General features: G+C 44.8%; 1 protein-coding gene across 1 annotated transcript in view; it reads left to right on the top strand.

Moving 5' to 3' along the window:
* The window catches only part of PCP4 (Purkinje cell protein 4), a 55,515-nt gene that overhangs the window by 24,852 nt on the left and 11,725 nt on the right, over positions 1 to 18,938 (top strand). The window contains exon 2 of the mRNA XM_025983376.2: positions 2,704 to 2,755. Coding sequence (XP_025839161.1) covers positions 2,704 to 2,755 — 52 coding nt within the window. The remainder of the gene's footprint in view (positions 1 to 2,703; positions 2,756 to 18,938) is intronic.

Genomic DNA, 18,938 nt, shown 5'->3' with positions numbered 1-18,938 from the left:
GTGACAGGGATGCTCTCTTGACATGTTGGAAGAGAGAATGCCATTGTGCCGGGCAGGATGGACACAGAGCTGGCTTGAGCAGCAGGATGCTGTTTTCAGATGGCTGAAGAAGGAAGGGACTGTTATTCCTCCAGACACTTAGGAAAGCTTGGGAGAAGGACTGGGTCTGTAGTGGGACGAGGTGTAGTGGAGGGTCCCAAACAGCAGTGTCATATGAACGTGAAGCTTTTCGGGTGGGGCTGGAGCTGACCAGGAGAGGACCTGACTGAGAACACGTGCCAAGGGCCTTGACAAAGGCAGACGGCAAGAATCATGGTGATGAAACAATCAGGTGTGATGACCACTATAGACCCCCAGAATAGGGACACTCTCTCTCCCACTGCACTCAGACTTCCCTTAAAAATGCTGCAAGATCTCAGAGAAGTTTGAAATGGGAGACTCACAGTGAATAGTTCTTTTTTGCCAGGATCATTTTTTCTGATCTGAGACGCCGTCTCCTGTGACATCTCTCAGTGTTATTTTGCCTCCCTCAAATAAGACCTGACACAAAAACCCTGTCTTAGAAATCCTGAAAAAATGAGCTCCTTTTCCCCTCTGTGCACATTTCATGTTGGATTTCCTCGGGTTTCTAAAATGTGATATTTTACGGAACGAGGTATTCATGACATTTGAAAGGTGTCACTGTTTAAGGTTGTTAAAGACAGTGAAGGTTGAATGCGCTCCTATTTTGCATTTGTATTCCACTTAATTTTGACTTTATTCAACTCTACAACCCTGTCCTTTTATTCTCTGAAATTCGCTTTCTTCCTCTGACCCGTCTGTGGATTATGTGGGGGAAGGATGGAGGGTGTAAACACTGGAGTGTCTAACAGCTGCCATGCAGCTGGCTGGATCCTCTGTCATGCTGGTCTGATTCTCTTCAGTGCAGCCCATTTAACCAGCCCTACAGTGGAAGAGGGAGACTCAAAACAAGCACGAGAAGAGAAGGGTGTTTCACTTGCAAATCTACTATATTTAAGAAATGTGCAATTTATTTAAATGGAGATGATGTGTATTCCTGGTTGACTGCTTAGGTAATGATGCCATGACACGGGATCTAAATGAAGTTTGTAGAGCAGTTGATGTCTGGCTAAGAACTGCAGATGCTCTCTGTGGGAACACATGGGCAGATCTAGTGCTCCAAAAATTCAGGATGTTCCAAATTAGATATGAAGAAAGGGCCCACGTTCATGCAATCTTTCTAAGTGGCCTCTCCTTCCACTTCCACTAGCCCGCAGAGAACTGGGTTATCCTCCCAGAACAGGACAGAGCACCCCTGAGCAACATTTGCGCTTCATGTTGACTGGGATGGGGTGTGTGGTGGGCTTGGAGAGCGCCGGGACACTTGGCTTTGTCACATTCTCTTGAGTGATCATCTGCACAAGGCAACACGGGGATCGTTAACTTGGTTAACATGAGTCTTTATCATTCACTCTATTTATTCATACTAATCAGAACCTGAATTTCTCATGACAAAACCGAACACTAATGGGAGCTGATAATTAAATGATACTGTTTTTATTTTTTATTTATTTTTATTTTTTAATTTTTTAAATGATACTGTCTTTAGGCTGCAGTCCTGGACACAAATTAAATTTTGAGGACATTTTTAACCCTTCCTGAGAGTCACCTATAGTGATTCCCTCCTTGTTCAGAGCTCTGCCTCTCTTCCCAGGATCCTATTCGAATAGTTCGGTGACCAAGACAATCCCTGCAAGTCTCTAACCTCTGGACACAGAAGTCCTGTGAGGACTAGAGGTCTAGTCTTGACTGTGCCACCAACTAGTTCCTGACCTTGGACAAATCAGGCTCACTCCCTGGCTGCATTTTCTTCACCTGGAAGTTAGATACTTCATAATCTCTTCAGTCTTTTTCAGCAGGAAGCATATTTTCAATAACAACCAGAAAGTTGGATTGACAATAATACTTCTCTCTCCATGAACTAGAACAATTCTGAGCATCATATTGTTTTTGTTTTTTGTTCGTTTTTGTTTTGTTTTGAGCATCATGTTATCTTAAAGATAGTAGTTGGATAAGCTTTGAGGAAACACGCTTGTATGTTGACATGTATAATGTGTTTCACATAGCTCCCCAGACCTCACAGCCAGAGAATCTTGCCCAGTGATCCAAGATGAACCATAAAATTCTCATGTTTTGGTCAATCTGGTGAAATGAAAACGTACAACATAGGCTTACACAGTGACAGACAGATGACTCAATAATAGGAGAAACTCTGACTACGACATAATATTTTTTTAGCTGATTAAAATTATTTTAATCTGGACATTGTGATTGGCATGAGAATATAATGGTATAGAGGCCATCATTGACAAAAGTGACAATCCTCATCTTCCCACTGAAAACTATGACTGTTTTCCTCATATTTCAGATGGGGTTTTGGTCTGTCAACAATAGCTTCCCATCTGGTGTTCCTTGGATGTGGGTGAGGGGGGCAGTCTGTGCAACTTGAACGGATCCTTTCTGGGGTTGACCCTTCTTCCTTGGCCTCATGAGCACCAGGCTTTTGCCATCTGAGCTCAAGTAACATGATATAATGAAACATGATATAATGCAACAGATATTTAAAACACTAGAAGAGTTAAAAATAATCCTGAATATATCTGATAACAATTTCTTTCCTTTTTTTTTTTTTTATGTGTTTAGCGACAAGGTGCTGGGGCAACCAATGGAAAAGACAAGACATCTGGCGAAAATGGTAAGATGACACGAGTAGTCCAGATATTTACTTGTATCATGTCTACAGTCTCGCACATGTGGCAGGCGTGGGTAAGCCTTCTGTGCAAACCTGCTTACTATACGTGTTTATGCTTCGGGTTAGAGTGGATTTGAGCAATTCACAGTGAGCACCATGGTCTGGTGTTACAAAGAAAACCAAGCTCGCTAAATGCAGTGATAAGAACAGTTTCCTTCCCAAAGGAGGACTCCCATTTTGGGCAACTCGATAATTACAATGCAAATATAGTTCTGTGCTTTCTTCATTAGGGTTGGTGAGAATCGTCAGAGTTGTTGTGAGGATATAATGAGATCAAATGAGATAAGCGCTTGGAAAGCTGTGAAGTGCTCAACTCCTCATGGGAGGCTCTACAGTCTGCTTCAGCCCTCCCGAGGACAGGACCCAGAGCACAGCACTGGAGGTCTGGATCAGGGAGTGTTGACAGCGTGGTTGCCAGCGAAAATGTGGTAGAGGCCAGAGCGTGCGCATCCTGGGCAGCAGTCTCCACGCTGGCCTTGAATTGTAGGAGCATCATCATCATGGTCTTTGTGGATGGGGCCTGAGGCTCGGAGAGAGGCTGCTGGCTGTGACCGCGAATGGGAAGAGGGTGGACTTGCGGGGAGGCCCAGCTAGGTGTAAGCCTGGCCCCCCAATTTTAGCAGCACAAAGGGGAGGATGCAGATTAGTGAGGAGTAAAATATGCTCTTGGGGAAGTTCGATTCTCAGCCTTCTTACTTTTTTGTTGATTATGAAATGAACTCACTTTTGTGGGAAATGGGTCCTATGTCCTCCTGGGTGGGGTTCGGGCTGTGCCTTCTCCTCCCATCGTGGGTAATTCCACTGCAAAAAACCCTGTGGAGGCCTTCAGGGTGCTCTGCTGGGTCTGTGCTGGGGCCTGAGCAAGACTCAGGTCCTGGAATGTTCCTCGGTGCCATACTCCTCGGGAGCCTACTGACTCATCCACCTGTTTTGGGGCATCCTATTGGGCAGAGTCATTGTGCGAATGAGCAGAGTGTGTCCTGATCAGAGCTGGGGGCTCTTCCTATCTTCTCCATGTGAGTCGGGGGTGGGCTGTTAGCAGGGAGATGGGGTGGGGACAGGCAACAGGAAGCTGAGCAAGCACAGTGGAGTGGAGGGCTCCCCAGCAGCTTGCCCATCTCCCTGGTTTGTGGGTTCATAGCCATCTCCTTCCTGGCACCTTCTGCTGGCCTCACAGCCTTAGGATCCCAGGGTTTTACAGTCAAAAGACTTCTCAGCGACCCACCAGCACCCAAGCACAGCCGTTGTGCTTTTGTTCTCACAGCTACTTTCCATTTGTAAAAATTCTCCAAGACCCCAAAGAGCTTTGTTTTTGTTAGTTAGGTCTGTGGTTGGTTCCCATAGAAGAAATTAAAAAGGAGGAATTATTTTTTTTTTAAGATTTTACCTATTTGTTCATGAGAGACAGAGAGAGAGAGAGAGAGAGGCAGAGACACAGGCAGAGGGAGAAGCAGGATCCCTGCAGGGAGCCCGATGTGGGACTCGATCCCGGGACCCCGGGGTCATGACCTGAGCCAAAGGCAGACGCTCAACCACTGAGCCACCCAGGTGTCCCTAAAGGGAGGAATTCTTAAAAATGTTTACGTATCAATTCAGTAAACTTAAAGCAATAAACCCATGACATGTTCATATAAGTAACATTTTCAAATGCAAAGTAATTACATTTTCCAAAACAGAAAAAATATACTATTTAGCAAAAGAATTAGCAATGTCCTACATTTTGGCAAATCTCTTTAATGTCTGGGTTTAATAGAAGGCAGCGAGCTGCCTCTGCACTCCATCCTGTGGCATCACATGTCGTCTCGGCTCAGGGATATTCCACTGTGAGCTCCTGAGGGAACGAGATTTAAAAAAGCAAGTGATAACCTAGTACTACAAAAAATAATTCTGATCTGAGTGCTTTCTCAGAGGAGGGCTGCACCCCCCACCCCGAGTACCTGGTCCACACTCTGAGCGCTGCTGCTCCTCTGTGACTCCCCGTGTCATGCGTGAGGAGCCTGGACTCTGAAGATAAGGCGGTCAATGCCCAGACAGGCCCAGGTGCCTCGTGTTCACTGCCCCTGCCCGTTGGCTTTCCCCTGGCCTCCGTCCCATCCATCCTCTGAAGCATGTCTACACCCTCAATACTTTGCACCAAAGAGCTGCTGCTGAAGACATAACTTTCTGCCATTCTGAGGCACGAAATTTCTTTCAGCCAAAATCCGATTTCTTCTAGTGAAAACCAAATGTGTCTTTACTGGAGGTATGGAAGTCAATGGAAAGAAAAATTCAACATGCTATGGATAAAGCTTTCCTTTCCATAATTCTAGATATTAGAGGATAGTCACTTCTGAGTAGAAAAAGGGATGTTTAGAATTAGAGATCATTCAATAATCGTAGAACAAAGGTGCTGTATAAATTTAAATCATTAACATGCTGTACTTTGATTTCAGACAAAACGGCTCACACATGCTACATGTCCATGACATTTTATTATAATTTGAGTTTGTGCTTTGCCTCTAAAAATGAACAAAGGCAAAAGTCAGTAACAAGCCAACAATGATTGGGGTAAAGACTTGGTCTAAAAGATGTTTTCCTAAAAGTCTAAGCCACTTAATTCCTTGTTCTTAAATTTGTCATATGAGAATATCATCTTGGAATTTGTTTTAACCTATTATTACATCCCATTGAAATTCAAATTATTTTACTCTGTCATCACAGGTGTCTCGAGAGATCTTTTATCTGAATGTGTATTTCCTGTTACCACAAATGAAGCTGCTCACATGTGTCGAAGGAATAGGGACCCATGGGAATGGACGTGTGGGGCAAAGGGCATCAAACTGTTAGGAGAGTTAGATAGTAGTCAATTAATCGTGAAATGATCATTCCCAAATTTCATTAGATGTCTACAAGTCGAAGGTGTTCTTATTTCAAATATTATAAATTTACTTTAGGTCTCTAACATTTAAAGCAATGAGGACTGTGGCAGTGAGTTATGAGTCCTTCCAAATTCTAATTCGGATCATAGAAGACACATCTCGGATACATTAAGACTCCAGGGGGATCTAAATCATTAGCTCTGCTGGAATTTTGTTACGTTAAAAATTACCTCTAGAGGGCCATTGATAGAGAATCCGGATTCTTGTTATTCCAAGATTATTTTTACTGACAGTGTTGTTGCTGTGGTATTTATGGATATGAAATATGATATTTATCCACCCCACACCCAGAATGCCCCTGAAATCTTCCTCAGTCACTGGGATGCCAACCTCTGGTTATACAACCCAGCAAACCCACATCTGTAGTATGGAGACAGATTTTTTTCAGAAATTTTAAGGTTATTATTTTTTTCATTAAAGAATGAATTCATTGGGATCTTGTTAGTTCAGACATTTCCATTCTTATAGGAACCAAGTACCTTTGTTGTTTGATTGGTTTAGGCCAAGAACTTCATTTGTTTCCCTCCTTGAGTGAAACAATAGTTCATAGCTCCAGTTACAACTCATCTATTGTGTTAAACTCAGGCACGATTTTTCGCCTCCAATCACCAGTATGGACACAAACAAAAGGTGTTTTGTTTTGTTTTTTTTCAAGATAGTAATTTTCCTTGATGTCTTGATCTGTATCTTGATACTTGTCATCAAGAGAGTCTCCAAGAGTTAAAATTTTTAGTGACATAGAAGGTAGGAAAATACTGGAAGGAGAGGGCCACTGGGAGGCTTCCAACATGAAGGAAAGATTTACGAATAATAAACCTCTGGCAGAGCTTACTTTCAGAGCCTGGAGGCTTACCCAAGCTAAATTGAATTTCCAAAACTGGAATGGATTTCTCTTGATTTAGTGAGCTGTGATACATTTGTTTCCAGAAAGCTCTGTCTTTGGAGGCGGAGGGCATGGATGCACTCGATCTAAGAACAAGATCCTCTCCCTGTCCAGGTTGTGGGTAAATGCCCAGAAGGGAGGTATTATTCTGCACCACCTGTGGAGCTCACTGCAGTTGTAATTTCTGAGCAAGAACTCGGCATCATGCTTGAATATGTGTGCCCTTCTTTGGGAAAGAGTTTGTGGCTTGAGAAACTTCTAGTAGGTGTGGGGATATGCTAGGACCAATAATGTTCAGTTTGCATTGATATGATTATATGATTGCTAACAATGAATAAGATAAGACATTGTCTTGTGTGTTCTCCTCTCCTTGTTTTGAAGAAAACCTAGACCAGGGCAATTTAAGTTTATCTCTCCTTTGGATTTGAGAAAACACACACACACACACACACACACACACACACACACACTGAAATTTTGTTTTTTCTGCTATCAAGTAGGTGGAGACGGAGATTGAGATAGATTTGTGCTCATAGATAGACTTACAGACTACCATTAATCTGCATGTGATTGTTCCAATAAGACATGAAATTCAAATATTTATCCCCAATGCAGCCCCCTGTCAGCTCCAGATCACTTAGTAGAGAGCAGCATTTTTCCTTTTGGTGTTCTTGGGGTATGATCATCTTTCAGTACCTATAAATAGACATGGGCAGGTGTTGCCTGGGACACATCTAACTTGCCAGCTCTCCTGGTTTGTGGAGATGTGTAGAGTGAGGCCTGGTGTTCGAGGGGGGATGGTGAACCGGGAATAGGATGGGTCCAGGAACAAAGGTGACCCAGTACTCAGTAGAGAAAAGGTCAGTCTGGCAGGAGGTGCTGCCCGGCAGGTCCTGCTTTTGTGCAACAGGACATTTGGACACAAGGCAAAATGAAGAAATGCAATTTCTAGAAAGGCTACAGAGACATCGCACCATGCAACCCCCAAAACAGGGAAGTGACCTGGTTCTTCTTCAGATGCAGAGTACAATAGACCAGTGTTCAGGGCCGACAAGGAGAAGGCCCCAGCCACAGCCTTCGAGATTCGCGGCGTTCCTATAGGCTGGTGTGCACAAGCATTTGGAAGCCGGGGAATTGTGAAGCTCTGCTCCGCTCGGAGATCTAATATGCCAACTCTGCATAAATCTCAATGGGAGTTTAGGTGGGAACTTGCCATCCTCTGCAAAACCTCTTTGAAAAGGGGAAAAAGAGAATTTAGAATGCCGAGCAGCAACATGTATCAGAAATACACTGTTTAAAAATTTTATAGCCCGCACCTGGCTGTGGGAAAAGCACCTCCCCAAAGTTATCAATCTCTAAGGTGTGCAACGATTACCAGGCCAGAAAGCTCTAAATCTGTCTCCGGCTGGTGTAATCAAGCCTCGAGCTGCACGAAGCCCAGAATTCGCCTGTGCTGACATACTGCGAGCGCTGCCACGAGCACCACAGACACATGAAGCTTTCAAGGCGAAAAATCAAATGCCTCTGGTCTCCATCTGGGGCCTCTTGGCCCTTTCTCTTTCTTTTTCCATACTCAGAGCAACCAGAGGGGGGAAAAAAATCAAATCAAGGGTGATAAAACACTAACACGGGTTTCAAATATTATAGCAGGATATGCCCTTCTTTGCTGTCAGCGTGCAACACTCTGAAGATCTATATTCCAGGAGGAAGGTAATGGGCACACAAGGTTGCTTCTGATATCGATCCAGAAGGAGAAAGAATGAAATTGGAATTGCTGATTAAGCCAGGCCTTTCGACCGCCAGAGTTTTCACACAAACCTGGTCAGTGGGTAATAGTGTTCAACAAGTGAGTTGATTCTGTGTGAAGGTTATTTCAGGGATTAATGCTGACGGGAAATTTATTACTGCTAATCTTAGCTATACCCTGGATTTTTTTTTTTTTTTTTTTTTTTTGGCCTTCAGATTGAGCATTACAATGACTTCAGTGTACAGGTCCTACCTTGGATAGATAACGGTGCTTCAAATCCACTGTCTTTGGAGTAAACATACTTGAAGGGTCGTCAATGGGAGAGGAGATTTGTATCTGTGCCCAGTCTCTTCATCCGGATGCATTTGCATCGCTTAAAATGCTCTCATGCATGACCTTCTGTTCGATTCCCTGGCAGCCTTGGGAGGTGGGTGGGGAGGCTGTGTCAGGCGAAGCTCCTTGTGTTGGTGATTTGTCCAAGGTCACATGAATCACAAGAGGAAAGTTTTGGTCCTCTGGCCAGCAGCTCAGACACGCCGGATTGTCTGCATGGACACTCGGTCCTGGGAAGCCTCTGTAGCCGGGATCTTCGTGTAAACTGGCAACGAGGGTTGGGCTGTGGTCTGAGCCCATGGAACAGAATGAGGTTGACAGGCTTACGTCTTGGCCAAGCCAGAACCAGAGTGTGAACGGTACCACCACCTCACCGGCTTAGTGAACCAGCCTCTGGAAAATGTGTGTGATGTCAGACTCATTACGTGGACAGCCACATTAATTTTTAAAATTCACACACTGAGGCAATATGCTAATTTACCTCTTCCTTCCTTCTTTCCTTGTGAGATTGAACATTGGATAACTTTAGACCAACCGAAGATAGAATTCTGTTTCATATCATATGGAGAAGGCCCATATGCCTTAGTGGAAACCTGAGGGTATAAATAAGGTTGAAAGAATTGCCATTTAAGATCTTTTTAAGCCCACGAAGCAGCTCGGACCAGGAAAATTGGCGATCCTTCTTTTCTTGGGAATCCTGCCTTAACCAGGACACAGGAACTCCTCCCGTTCTGCTAATCAATTATTCGTATGGAAATAACATTTCTCAAGTGCTTGAAAACATTTTGCTCTTTTAAGCATGTGAAACACTCCTAATTTTACTTATAGAATTAATTTGCAGAGCAAGCAGCTTTTCGGAAGAGAGAACCGACTTGAATCTCAGCCTGGGCTCTCTGATAAGATGGTTTAAATTTGTAGGTTTCGTATTAGTGAGTTTGTCTGTGATTACAGACCCATGTGGCAACGCTAATGTTCCTGCTTGAGAAAGGGTGTTCTTGGTAGATAGTGGGCTGAACTGTCTTCAGAAACTGAGCTCCCGCTCAGGCTGGCCCAGCCCTCCCAGCCGCAGGAAGAGGAAGCCTTGGTGTCTCCCGTACCTGTGTCCCTGCACCGGGCATCCTTACAGCCAACCCAGATCTTGCTTCAGACCCAAGGGCAGACGTCGCCCTGGGTCTCCCAAGAAAGCCTTCTGCCACGGGTTCTAGAACACAGCTCTGGGGAGAGCCCCTGGGGCCTGTTGTGAGCTCATGTAAATTCTACTCAACACTACTGATGGTTTCTTCCAGCATTCTTCATCAGTAACGAGTGGGAGTTTCTGATCAATACTAATTAATTGCGATGATTTGGTCTAATATGGGCCATTCAATCAAGAAACAGCACTATTTTGTTCCACGTACGATTTTTATTCTCTCCTTAGTGGGCTTTTCCTTGTTTTCAGGAACTGACCGGTTTTCATGAAGTTCGGCAAGCTGAGAACAGATTTGGCTCTGAATGCTCTTTTTAAGAGTTACTTCAAAATGTGATAATGGTTTTTGTGTTTTGCTTTGTTTTTGGCTTTGGTTTCTTTCTTTCTTTTTTTTTTTTTTGTGGTCCTCCACTAAAATTTAGGATAGCAGACTGGCCAAGCACTAAGGTAGAGGGCAGGTGGCTTTGCCCTTGCTTTTTTGAGGAGTCAGAGCAAAGGTGACCAGCTGCTGCACACCAGTTCATCGGCCACCCGGCTCTGGAAGACAAGACCTAGCAATCTCTTTCCTGATTGTTTTATGATTGACACCTCCTTGCCTTTTTTTCATTCTCTGTGAAGGATGGGGCCGCCGCTCTCAGGGTCTAGGGAAAAATGAAAACATGGCCTCCTTGTTAAAAAATTATTAAGCAGAACATAAATCACCCTGCTGAGTGTGGGGCCTTACGCATGTTGCCTGGCTGTGAAACCAGCCTCTAAAGGTGCCGGATGCAAACCTTTTTTCTTTAAAAGTATTAAATATATACCATTCACTTTATGACACATTTTCTATCTGACACTTTCTAAACTGCTGTCCTGGCTGAAGCACAGCAGATAGATAATTGGAAACTTTTTAGGGTGTGAAAAATTAATTTGAATTTATAAGGAGCACAAAACATCCCTGCTCTTTATACTTTCCTTACTGTTTAATGGACTTGGCGAATGAATCCTCCTGGATCACTTTGTATGCCGGTTGTAATTTTGTATGAATTCTGGTTTTGCATCCTATTTTGTAGAGGAGTACAGATAACTCCAAGGTCTTTGGCCCATGGAGAAGGAGTTCTAAGTCCCCTTCTCTAACACCGGGGCAAGTGTGACTTCTCAGACCAGCGACACACAGCACAGGGGGTGCATGGGGCTTCTGGGCCCAGACCTAAAGGAACCTGCAGCTTCCACTTTTTCTCTCTGGGAATGCTTGCTGTGGGAGAATCCCATTGCCCCATGAGAAATCTGATACCCTGTACCCATCCTGTTGTGAGGAAGCCCGAGCTAGCGTGTGGAGCAGCGGCCCCACTGCCAGATGTGCGGTGAAGATCCCCTGGGTGACTCCAGCTCCAGGACCATCTGGCTGCCACACAGGGAAGGCTCCATGCAAGAAGTGCCCGGCTGAGCTCATCCACCTGTAGGACCAGTAGGCAAAATAACGACTTCCTGCATTGAGGCTATTACATTTTGGGACAGCAGTTACCTGTTACATACCTAAACCTCTCGTCTTTACTAACCTGTCGATTGGTTCCCTTCTCACTCCATCCCTCCTTCAAGTGCATCCTGGAACATCCTGAACGTTCTGTTCTTGCTGGTAGGAATGTAATCTTTAGGTTCTTAAAAACCAGGAAAGGGATGTTACGAAACAGTATCAACTCTAGCATTTTTTGCTCTTTCATTTAAAAAGTATTTGCTCAGTACCGACTCTGTGCTAGGGATTGTGATCAGAATGGAGAGTGGGGCTGGATGTCCTCAGTGACAAATATGTGGGCCATGGTCCTGGGAGGGATTGGAGGGCACACCCCATCCCTGAATAACTTGAAGAGTTAACTACAATGGGACTGTTTGCAAAGATGTGTATGGGGCTCAGGGAAGCCCACGTAGAACAGCAAGGCACCTCAGACTAGTGATGGCAGGGCCTGATGGGAGGCACCAGAACCCACAGAGGATGCTGTCTGGAGAGATAGCCCGATGGGGGCTGTGTTCTTTGTTGATGGACATACCCGAGCTGGAGCAACTGTGCAGACTTGCAGGGTTGTCAGATTTAGGAAATAAAAAATACAGGATGTTCAGTTAAATTTCAGCATCAGATAAGCAATAATAATAATAATAATAATTTAAAAGTATAAGTATGTCCCATGCAATATTTGGGACATACTTATAGTAACTGTTCTTTTCATTGTTTTTCTGAATTTGAATTTCTGGGCAGTTGTATTTTATCTGCAACCCTAGCAGAGAAGGCAAGGGAATCAATACCCGGATCTCTCTCATTCTGTCTTCTGATTGCCTGTGCTACCACCCATTGGAGGAACCAACCAAAGCCACAGAACAATGGTTAGGAGAAGCAGGAAAGACGTGGACAGCAAATCTGAGCAGCAAAGATTGAGAAATTGCATTGTGTCTTGCCCCTGCACTTTCCTCACCGAACCTTGGGGCCAGGTCATCCACTACCCCTCTCAATCTTCCCTGATTAAAAAATGTAGCTTATTGTACTGTAAGCGATTGCAGCTTTACACAGATAAAGCCGGCAGGATTTTTGCATCCAAATTCTGGATTGATTTCAGAAAAAAGCACAAGAGAAAGAAAGAAATGCCATTTATGAATATTATCCTGTTCTTTTACCTGTGTAGTGTCTTTGGTTGGCTTAATATTTTTAAAGGAAGGAAACCTGTCAGATCCACTTTTGAAAGAGCAATTAGGCTGTCCGTGAAGGTTTGTGTGTCTCCCAGGCAGTCAGTTTAAGGCCCCCAGACACTCTTGGGTGTCATTCAGGAGCAAAGGGAGGTGGGCGAAGGCTGGGGAGGGGTATTTAATAGGAACGCAGCCAGGCTGGTGTGTGTATATATGTCTGTGTGCGTGCATGCGTGTACATGCAGAGTGGTGCACATCTCAACCTGGTCTTTAGGGAAACCCTGATGGAAGCCCAGGCCAACTGGGAAATGGGTGTCTGTGTGTGTGTGTGTGTGTGTGTGTGTGTGTGCAGAGTGGGCACCGTCACCCCCTCCCAAAGTCAGGTTTGTCAGGGCAGGAGGGAGGGCCTGCAGTCTCAGCCTCCTGGGATTTGGGGTTACCAGAGACCAAACAGAGCTGGGGCATGGTGGTCCGGCACCCTCTAGTGATCTGGGTCTGGAAGCCACCAACTGAAGGCTTCCAGAAAAGCTGCCTTCTGGTGGCCCACTGCACTTGTGGACGATGCACCCAGCTGTCCTGAGCCACAGGAAGAGTGAGGAGAATGGGGGCTACCAGTGACCCCATGTGATGCCCTGGAGGGCTGCCAGCCTAGGGCTTAGGGGTCTGTCTGGGAGTGATACAGCACTGGACTCTCCCCGGACAGCATTTCAGACAGGAGATGCTGAAATTTGCCTTCACGGTCCTGGAGAGGGATTAGGTTGTAGATTGGAGTCCTTCGTTTCAGAACCTTGAATTAAACTTCAAACTTGTGACTGCAAGATCAGCTGCTTAAGACATACGAGAAACAACCATCTCTTTCTTTTCACGAAGTGCAAACCAGAACCAAAATCTTCATCCCTCTCCTTCCCTACACAGCCAGGGGAATTGTTCATGTGGGCACGTTGGGGAAGATAATTTCCCACAGAAATGAGGGAAAGTTCAAGAGGAAAGAAGGATAACCATAACCAATATTAGGGGATCACTGAATTTGCAGCGTAATTATTTGTAGACCTGGCTTTTTCCAAAATTAATTTGAAGGTGTATTTATTATTATTATTTTTTAAAGACTTATTTATTTATTTGATAGAGATAGAGTGCATACAAGCAGGGGGAGCTGCAGGCAGAGGGAGAGGGAGAAATAGGCTCTCCGCTGAGCAGGGAGCTTGACTTGGGACTTGATCCTAGGATCTTGGGATCATGACCTGAGCTGAAGGCAGACAGTCCACCAGCTGAGCCACCCAGGTGCCCATATTTTTAACAGAAATTGTTGCTTGTCATGATTGAGAAGACTAATTATTTGCATATCACTTAGATTTAATTTACTGAGACATTTAAAAACAAATTCGAGAAAAAACAAACAAACAAACAAACAAACAAAAACCAAATTCAATTTCCCTAGAACGTTCGTTACCTGCCTCTGCCAGAAAACTAACTGGCTAGCAGAAGCTCCAAATCTGGGATTCCTCTGAGTTCTTGACAGAGTGCTCTTGTGCCAGGTGCCACTTTCCTTTTTCCTGTTGGGATCCTGGAATTGAGTAGACCAGTGATTGGCTGAAAGATGTATTGATTTCATAGACCCAGCGGGTGGAGGGGAGGGTGGAGGTGGGAAGTGGGAAGTTAGAGACACGGCTTCCTTCACGTTTATGAGAATACTCCTTCCTGTAATTTACGATTACTCGAAATGGAAGCTTGCTGCCATTTTCGTTTTTGGCAAGTGGCCTCTTCAATATTTCTAAAATGCATTCTTCTTTTGCACCGTCCCAGACCCTGAAGATAATTGAAAATTGAACTGTGCTCCAGCATTCATTTAGAAAGCAAAGTGTCCTTGGATGTCAGAGAGAAGCTTTCCTGGCTAGGTGCTGATGTGAGCAAAAGTAATTTCCACTTTAGACTCCTCTTCCCATCATAATTAGCTCCCAGGCCTAAGTGCAACAGGATCGACCTTTGAACATGGCAGATCTCATTACCCGCAGCACAGAATTGCTAATTGCGCTGATCACAATGGAAACCCTGAGTCTTCTTGCCTCTGACCTTTCTTAGGTCTGGGGTTGCAATGCAAACGTAAACCTTTTGGCAGTTTGAATTGATACGCACTCACCCAAATTCAATTTCCCACCGGTCCATAAAGCAAGCAAGCATTTTTACAGCGTGCATTGCAAATGGGCTGGGTCGGCAGAAACAGCCCATGAAAACGTGCGTTGTAGATTATAATGCATTTTCTGGCCATAAAAAAGTTCTCCAAATGTTCCTCCCACGTAGTGGCTCTCCGTAATTATGTCTTAGGAGTTTCAGAAGAAAATTTTAAAAGAAATGTTTAGCATCAAATTTTTGCTGGGTTCATTCACAGCAATAATTTCCCACAGAAATGAGAACTTGAGGCCCTTTAACATAAACCATACTTCGAAAGTTCAAGAGGAAAGAAGGATAACCAATATTATGGGATCATTGAATTTGCAAGGTAATTATTTGTAGATGTAGCTCTTTCCAAAATTAATCTGAAGGTGTATTTATTATTATTATTTTTAAAGACTTTATTTATTTATTTGATAGAGTGAAATAGCTGCCACCTACATTGCCACCTCTGCAGTTATTTTGACGTTTTTAGCTAGTTGTTTTAGGATTTTCTTTGCTTTTCGGCTGTTGCCCTGATTGCAGTACCACTGAACCTGCTCGGCTGGCAAGAAAACCATGTCTGAGTCTCTGTTTGCTCACGAAGAGGCGGGCGAAGAGTAGATCCTGTTTCTCATCCCTGCCCTTAGTGGCTTGGCCATTGGCTGCTCATTCACCTGTGGTCAATCATTTCCTGTCTTTGGGGCCCCATTCCTCACCACGGAGCAATGTCGCATCTCGGCTTTTGCTGAATTTTGATGCTTTATGATCCCGTGGCTGTCTCTTTCTGGCACACTATAGGATGTTTGACTTCTTTGGATTCAATCTTCTGCACCTATCGAGGGAATATGGCCTGTGAGTCTGAAGGAGAAATATGATGCTATTTCTTGGTGGAGGGAATGGAGGGGAAAGAAAGTACAACTTGTAGAATCTGAAAAGGATTGTCACCGGCTGTGTTAACAGATATAACCATTTCAACAAATTGGAAAATTTGTTCCTTTAGTTGGATGGACTGCATTTCCCGTAGCTGCCTGCAGAACACGGGCAGGGGCTTATTGCCCTGGGCTTTCCGTGGCATGCATTCGGGTGTGTAGCAGGGCTTCCTGACCAGTGACTGGCCTCCTGGTGTGGACAGGTGTCGGCAACAGTAGTCCACTCATCACAGGAACACAAAAGAAGTGGGCAGCCTGGTAGGGCTGAAATGTGCACACCTGCGCACATAAAGAGGCTGCTGTCAGCCCTCCTGCTACCCCTGAAATTAAGTTGTTACTGCAATTTTGCAGCCAGAAAATATCCCAATTTTCTTTTCTTTTCTTTTTTTTTTATATCCCAATTTTCTTTTGAAACTTTGTAACCGTGGGTTTGGGCAATGCTGCCCCCGGCGTGCCATGCTCTCCTGGAATCATGCAAGGGGTTGCCAACAAGGACCCCTCCAGATCCTGGCAATTGAATCCTGAGTTATAGCTACTTGTTGAAAAACGTCTCGCTTGCATTTTTTTATAGACCCAGCCCATGGACACTTTAAATTATGGAAATATGTGGGGGAGTCGAACTATAATTTTGAAATTATGAGCCAGATTAGTTGGTGGAAGGTTCGAACAGGGCCTTAAAAGACTCAGCGAGCTACCTGCAGATAAAATGAGCAGTCTTACTCTGTTCACACATCTCAGAGTCGAACAAAACCGTGACATCCTACCAATTACATATCTGGGATGGAGGTAGACTGTTAGGTCACCCCGGCCATCTGCAGCTGGCAAAATATATCCCTGGTGTGCATTTCCTCAGTTGAGCTTAAAATGGCTTTAGAGAAAGGTTAGATGCCACAGCTCCAGGGAACACTTCCATTCTCTAACAGAGCGATGTTAGACATTTTCCCCTAACGTCCTACCTAAATTGGTTTTTCATATCAGTTTCTTAATATCAGCCTCTATTCATGTTCCCTAGAGCTCCTGCAACCAAAAATGGATATTTTATCACTGCTTAAATTTTTGATCTAGAAGGAAATGCTTCTATTACGTCTGTTGATCATCATAATGCTTCAAGGGATGCTATTTCAATGCTGGTCCTTTGAAAAATGATTTTTTATTTTTTGAAAAAAAGCTATTTAGAAACAGAATACATTTGGATCATGTTGCCTGACACTGGAAATTTCTCTGTTTTTAGAATTCTTAAGATAAAAATACGCTGCTTTATTTTTGATCTGTAAGGACTTCTGTGTGTGTGGGTGGGTGGGGTGGGGGAAAGGGCTTTGATGGCTCTCCTGTCAAAGTGTCAGATAAAAAGCCTAGCTTTTTGGCTCTTCAGACCAAGCACAGTTCACATCTCAGTTTTTCCCAGGTGCTGGCCCACCTAAACCAGTAGGACAGACGTCTGAAGACTCAGAACTTCATCACTACCTGGGAAAGTACTTCTTACTCCATTTCTTCTTGAGATTAGTTGTGGAAACATTATTACTAAGTAGTGCTTTAAACTAAAACAGAAGCTCTACCATTGGCTAGTCCTTCTGGGTCTAGGTACTAGATGTGGTTCACCTATCGAGTCCAGAAACCCCATAACCTCATTCCTTCCTGAGCATTTGATTTTAGTCTCTTTTTACAAATACGTGAACCCATCTTCCTGGTAAGTAGGATAACTATTCCAAAGCTTAAAATGACTCCCCTTTAGGAAGCTATTTCTAACAAATCGGTGTGTACTTGACCATGAGCTCTTAAGACAGTGTCATTTTAAAAAAGCAAATGGAAAGCAATGTGCCAAACATGGGCAGAGAAACGTGGAAGCAGAGGCTTGTGGGGTCAGGACAGCAGCCTGCATGGAATTTAAACCCACGGCTGGCAGTTCCTGGAACCTAACGCATCTCTTTGTTTACACGTTTACAACAGAGGCACACACGTGTGTGCAAAGGTCCTCCCTGTCCTTGAGATATTCCAACATGGAACACATGGTCACGTTCAGGAGGTTTGAAGGGTATTTAAAATACCGGGAAGTCGTGGACACGAGCAGTCTCTCTACTTCTGCTTCTCTTTTGCTTCTTGCTGCGAATGAGAGGTGCAGGTGCAGAGGGTGAACGGAGGCACCTGATGCGTGACCAGGTTTGGTGGCAGCGTCACGTTTGTGATTTTAAGCGGCAGCAGTGCTCATCAGCCCGACTGCAGCTGGACCTGGCACGCACCTGACTCTGGCTTCGCTTCATAGACCCCCTTTCCACGTGTCACCCAGAGCGTGACCCCTAAAGTCAAAATCTGTATACACAATGGATGCATCTGCCCAGTAGCCCTGCGCATCTAAGGAAGCTTGTAATCCCTGAAAATCCACATAGGAAAATGCCTGTCCGCCGGGATTAGAGGCGCGGGGCAGAGAGCCAGGGTGGGAATGTGTCGGTAAGATAATGTAGCCCCCCGCTGGGCCGCAGGGGTCCAGGAGGAACACAGCAACGTCTGCCAGGGCAGATGGCACAGGGCCAGGGGGGAGGCGTCCCTCGCCAGGCAGCGCCGCAGAACAGAGGGAAGGAGAAGAGGTCTGCAGCCCAAAGTCTGAACACAGCCTCAGCCCCTTTCTGGTGCACATGTAATGCTTTTTCTATCCACACTGCTGCTTCCCCCCAGCCCGGGGATCCTCTGGTCTGTAGGCCTAGGAGCTTTTCCCTTCCTCCCCCATGGAGTCTGGAAGGCAGTGCACTTGCCTCTGCTCCTCCATCCCTCCTAAAGGCAAGTTTTCTGGAATGATGAGCGAGGGGAGCTACGACCCTCCCTGGGCTCAAGTCAAGTTTCTGTATTAATGACTCGAGCTTGTGCTCCTCGGAGGCTCCTTGATGATGGCCTGTCATTCTGATCGCATTTTCTCTCACTTTAAAACTGGAGAACTTTACAAAATTCTCCACGGTGCTGAAGTCTTCCAAGTTTAATCCTTCAGAACCTTGAAGGTTGGCAGCTAGGGGCAAGTAAGTGCGGGAAGATTTCACCCTTCTGAAACGGTAAAACCAGGTAAAGCATAAGAGGAAGGGAAAACCGCTAATATCCCAAAGCTCTGAAAGAAGAGAAAATGAACGAAGGGCAGAATGAAGGGAGGATGCTGAGCCCTGATTAAAGAGAACTCACATTCCTTTCCTGTATTTTCAAGCATTTCAAACTTCAGACTTTCAAAAGCTCGAAGGGGAAGGCTGTGGGGGCAGAAACCCCAGTAGGGAAGCCAGAGAGAAATGCTTGGCAAAGGTTACCAAATATACAGAAGATATTTCTATCAAAAACCTGAGGTTTTAAAAG

This window comes from Vulpes vulpes, chromosome 15 (genome assembly GCF_048418805.1).
Source record: "Vulpes vulpes isolate BD-2025 chromosome 15, VulVul3, whole genome shotgun sequence".
Taxonomy (NCBI): Eukaryota; Metazoa; Chordata; class Mammalia; order Carnivora; family Canidae; genus Vulpes; species Vulpes vulpes.
The sequence above is the reverse complement of the archived record's forward strand: the minus strand, read 5'-3'. Positions and strand labels throughout refer to the sequence as shown.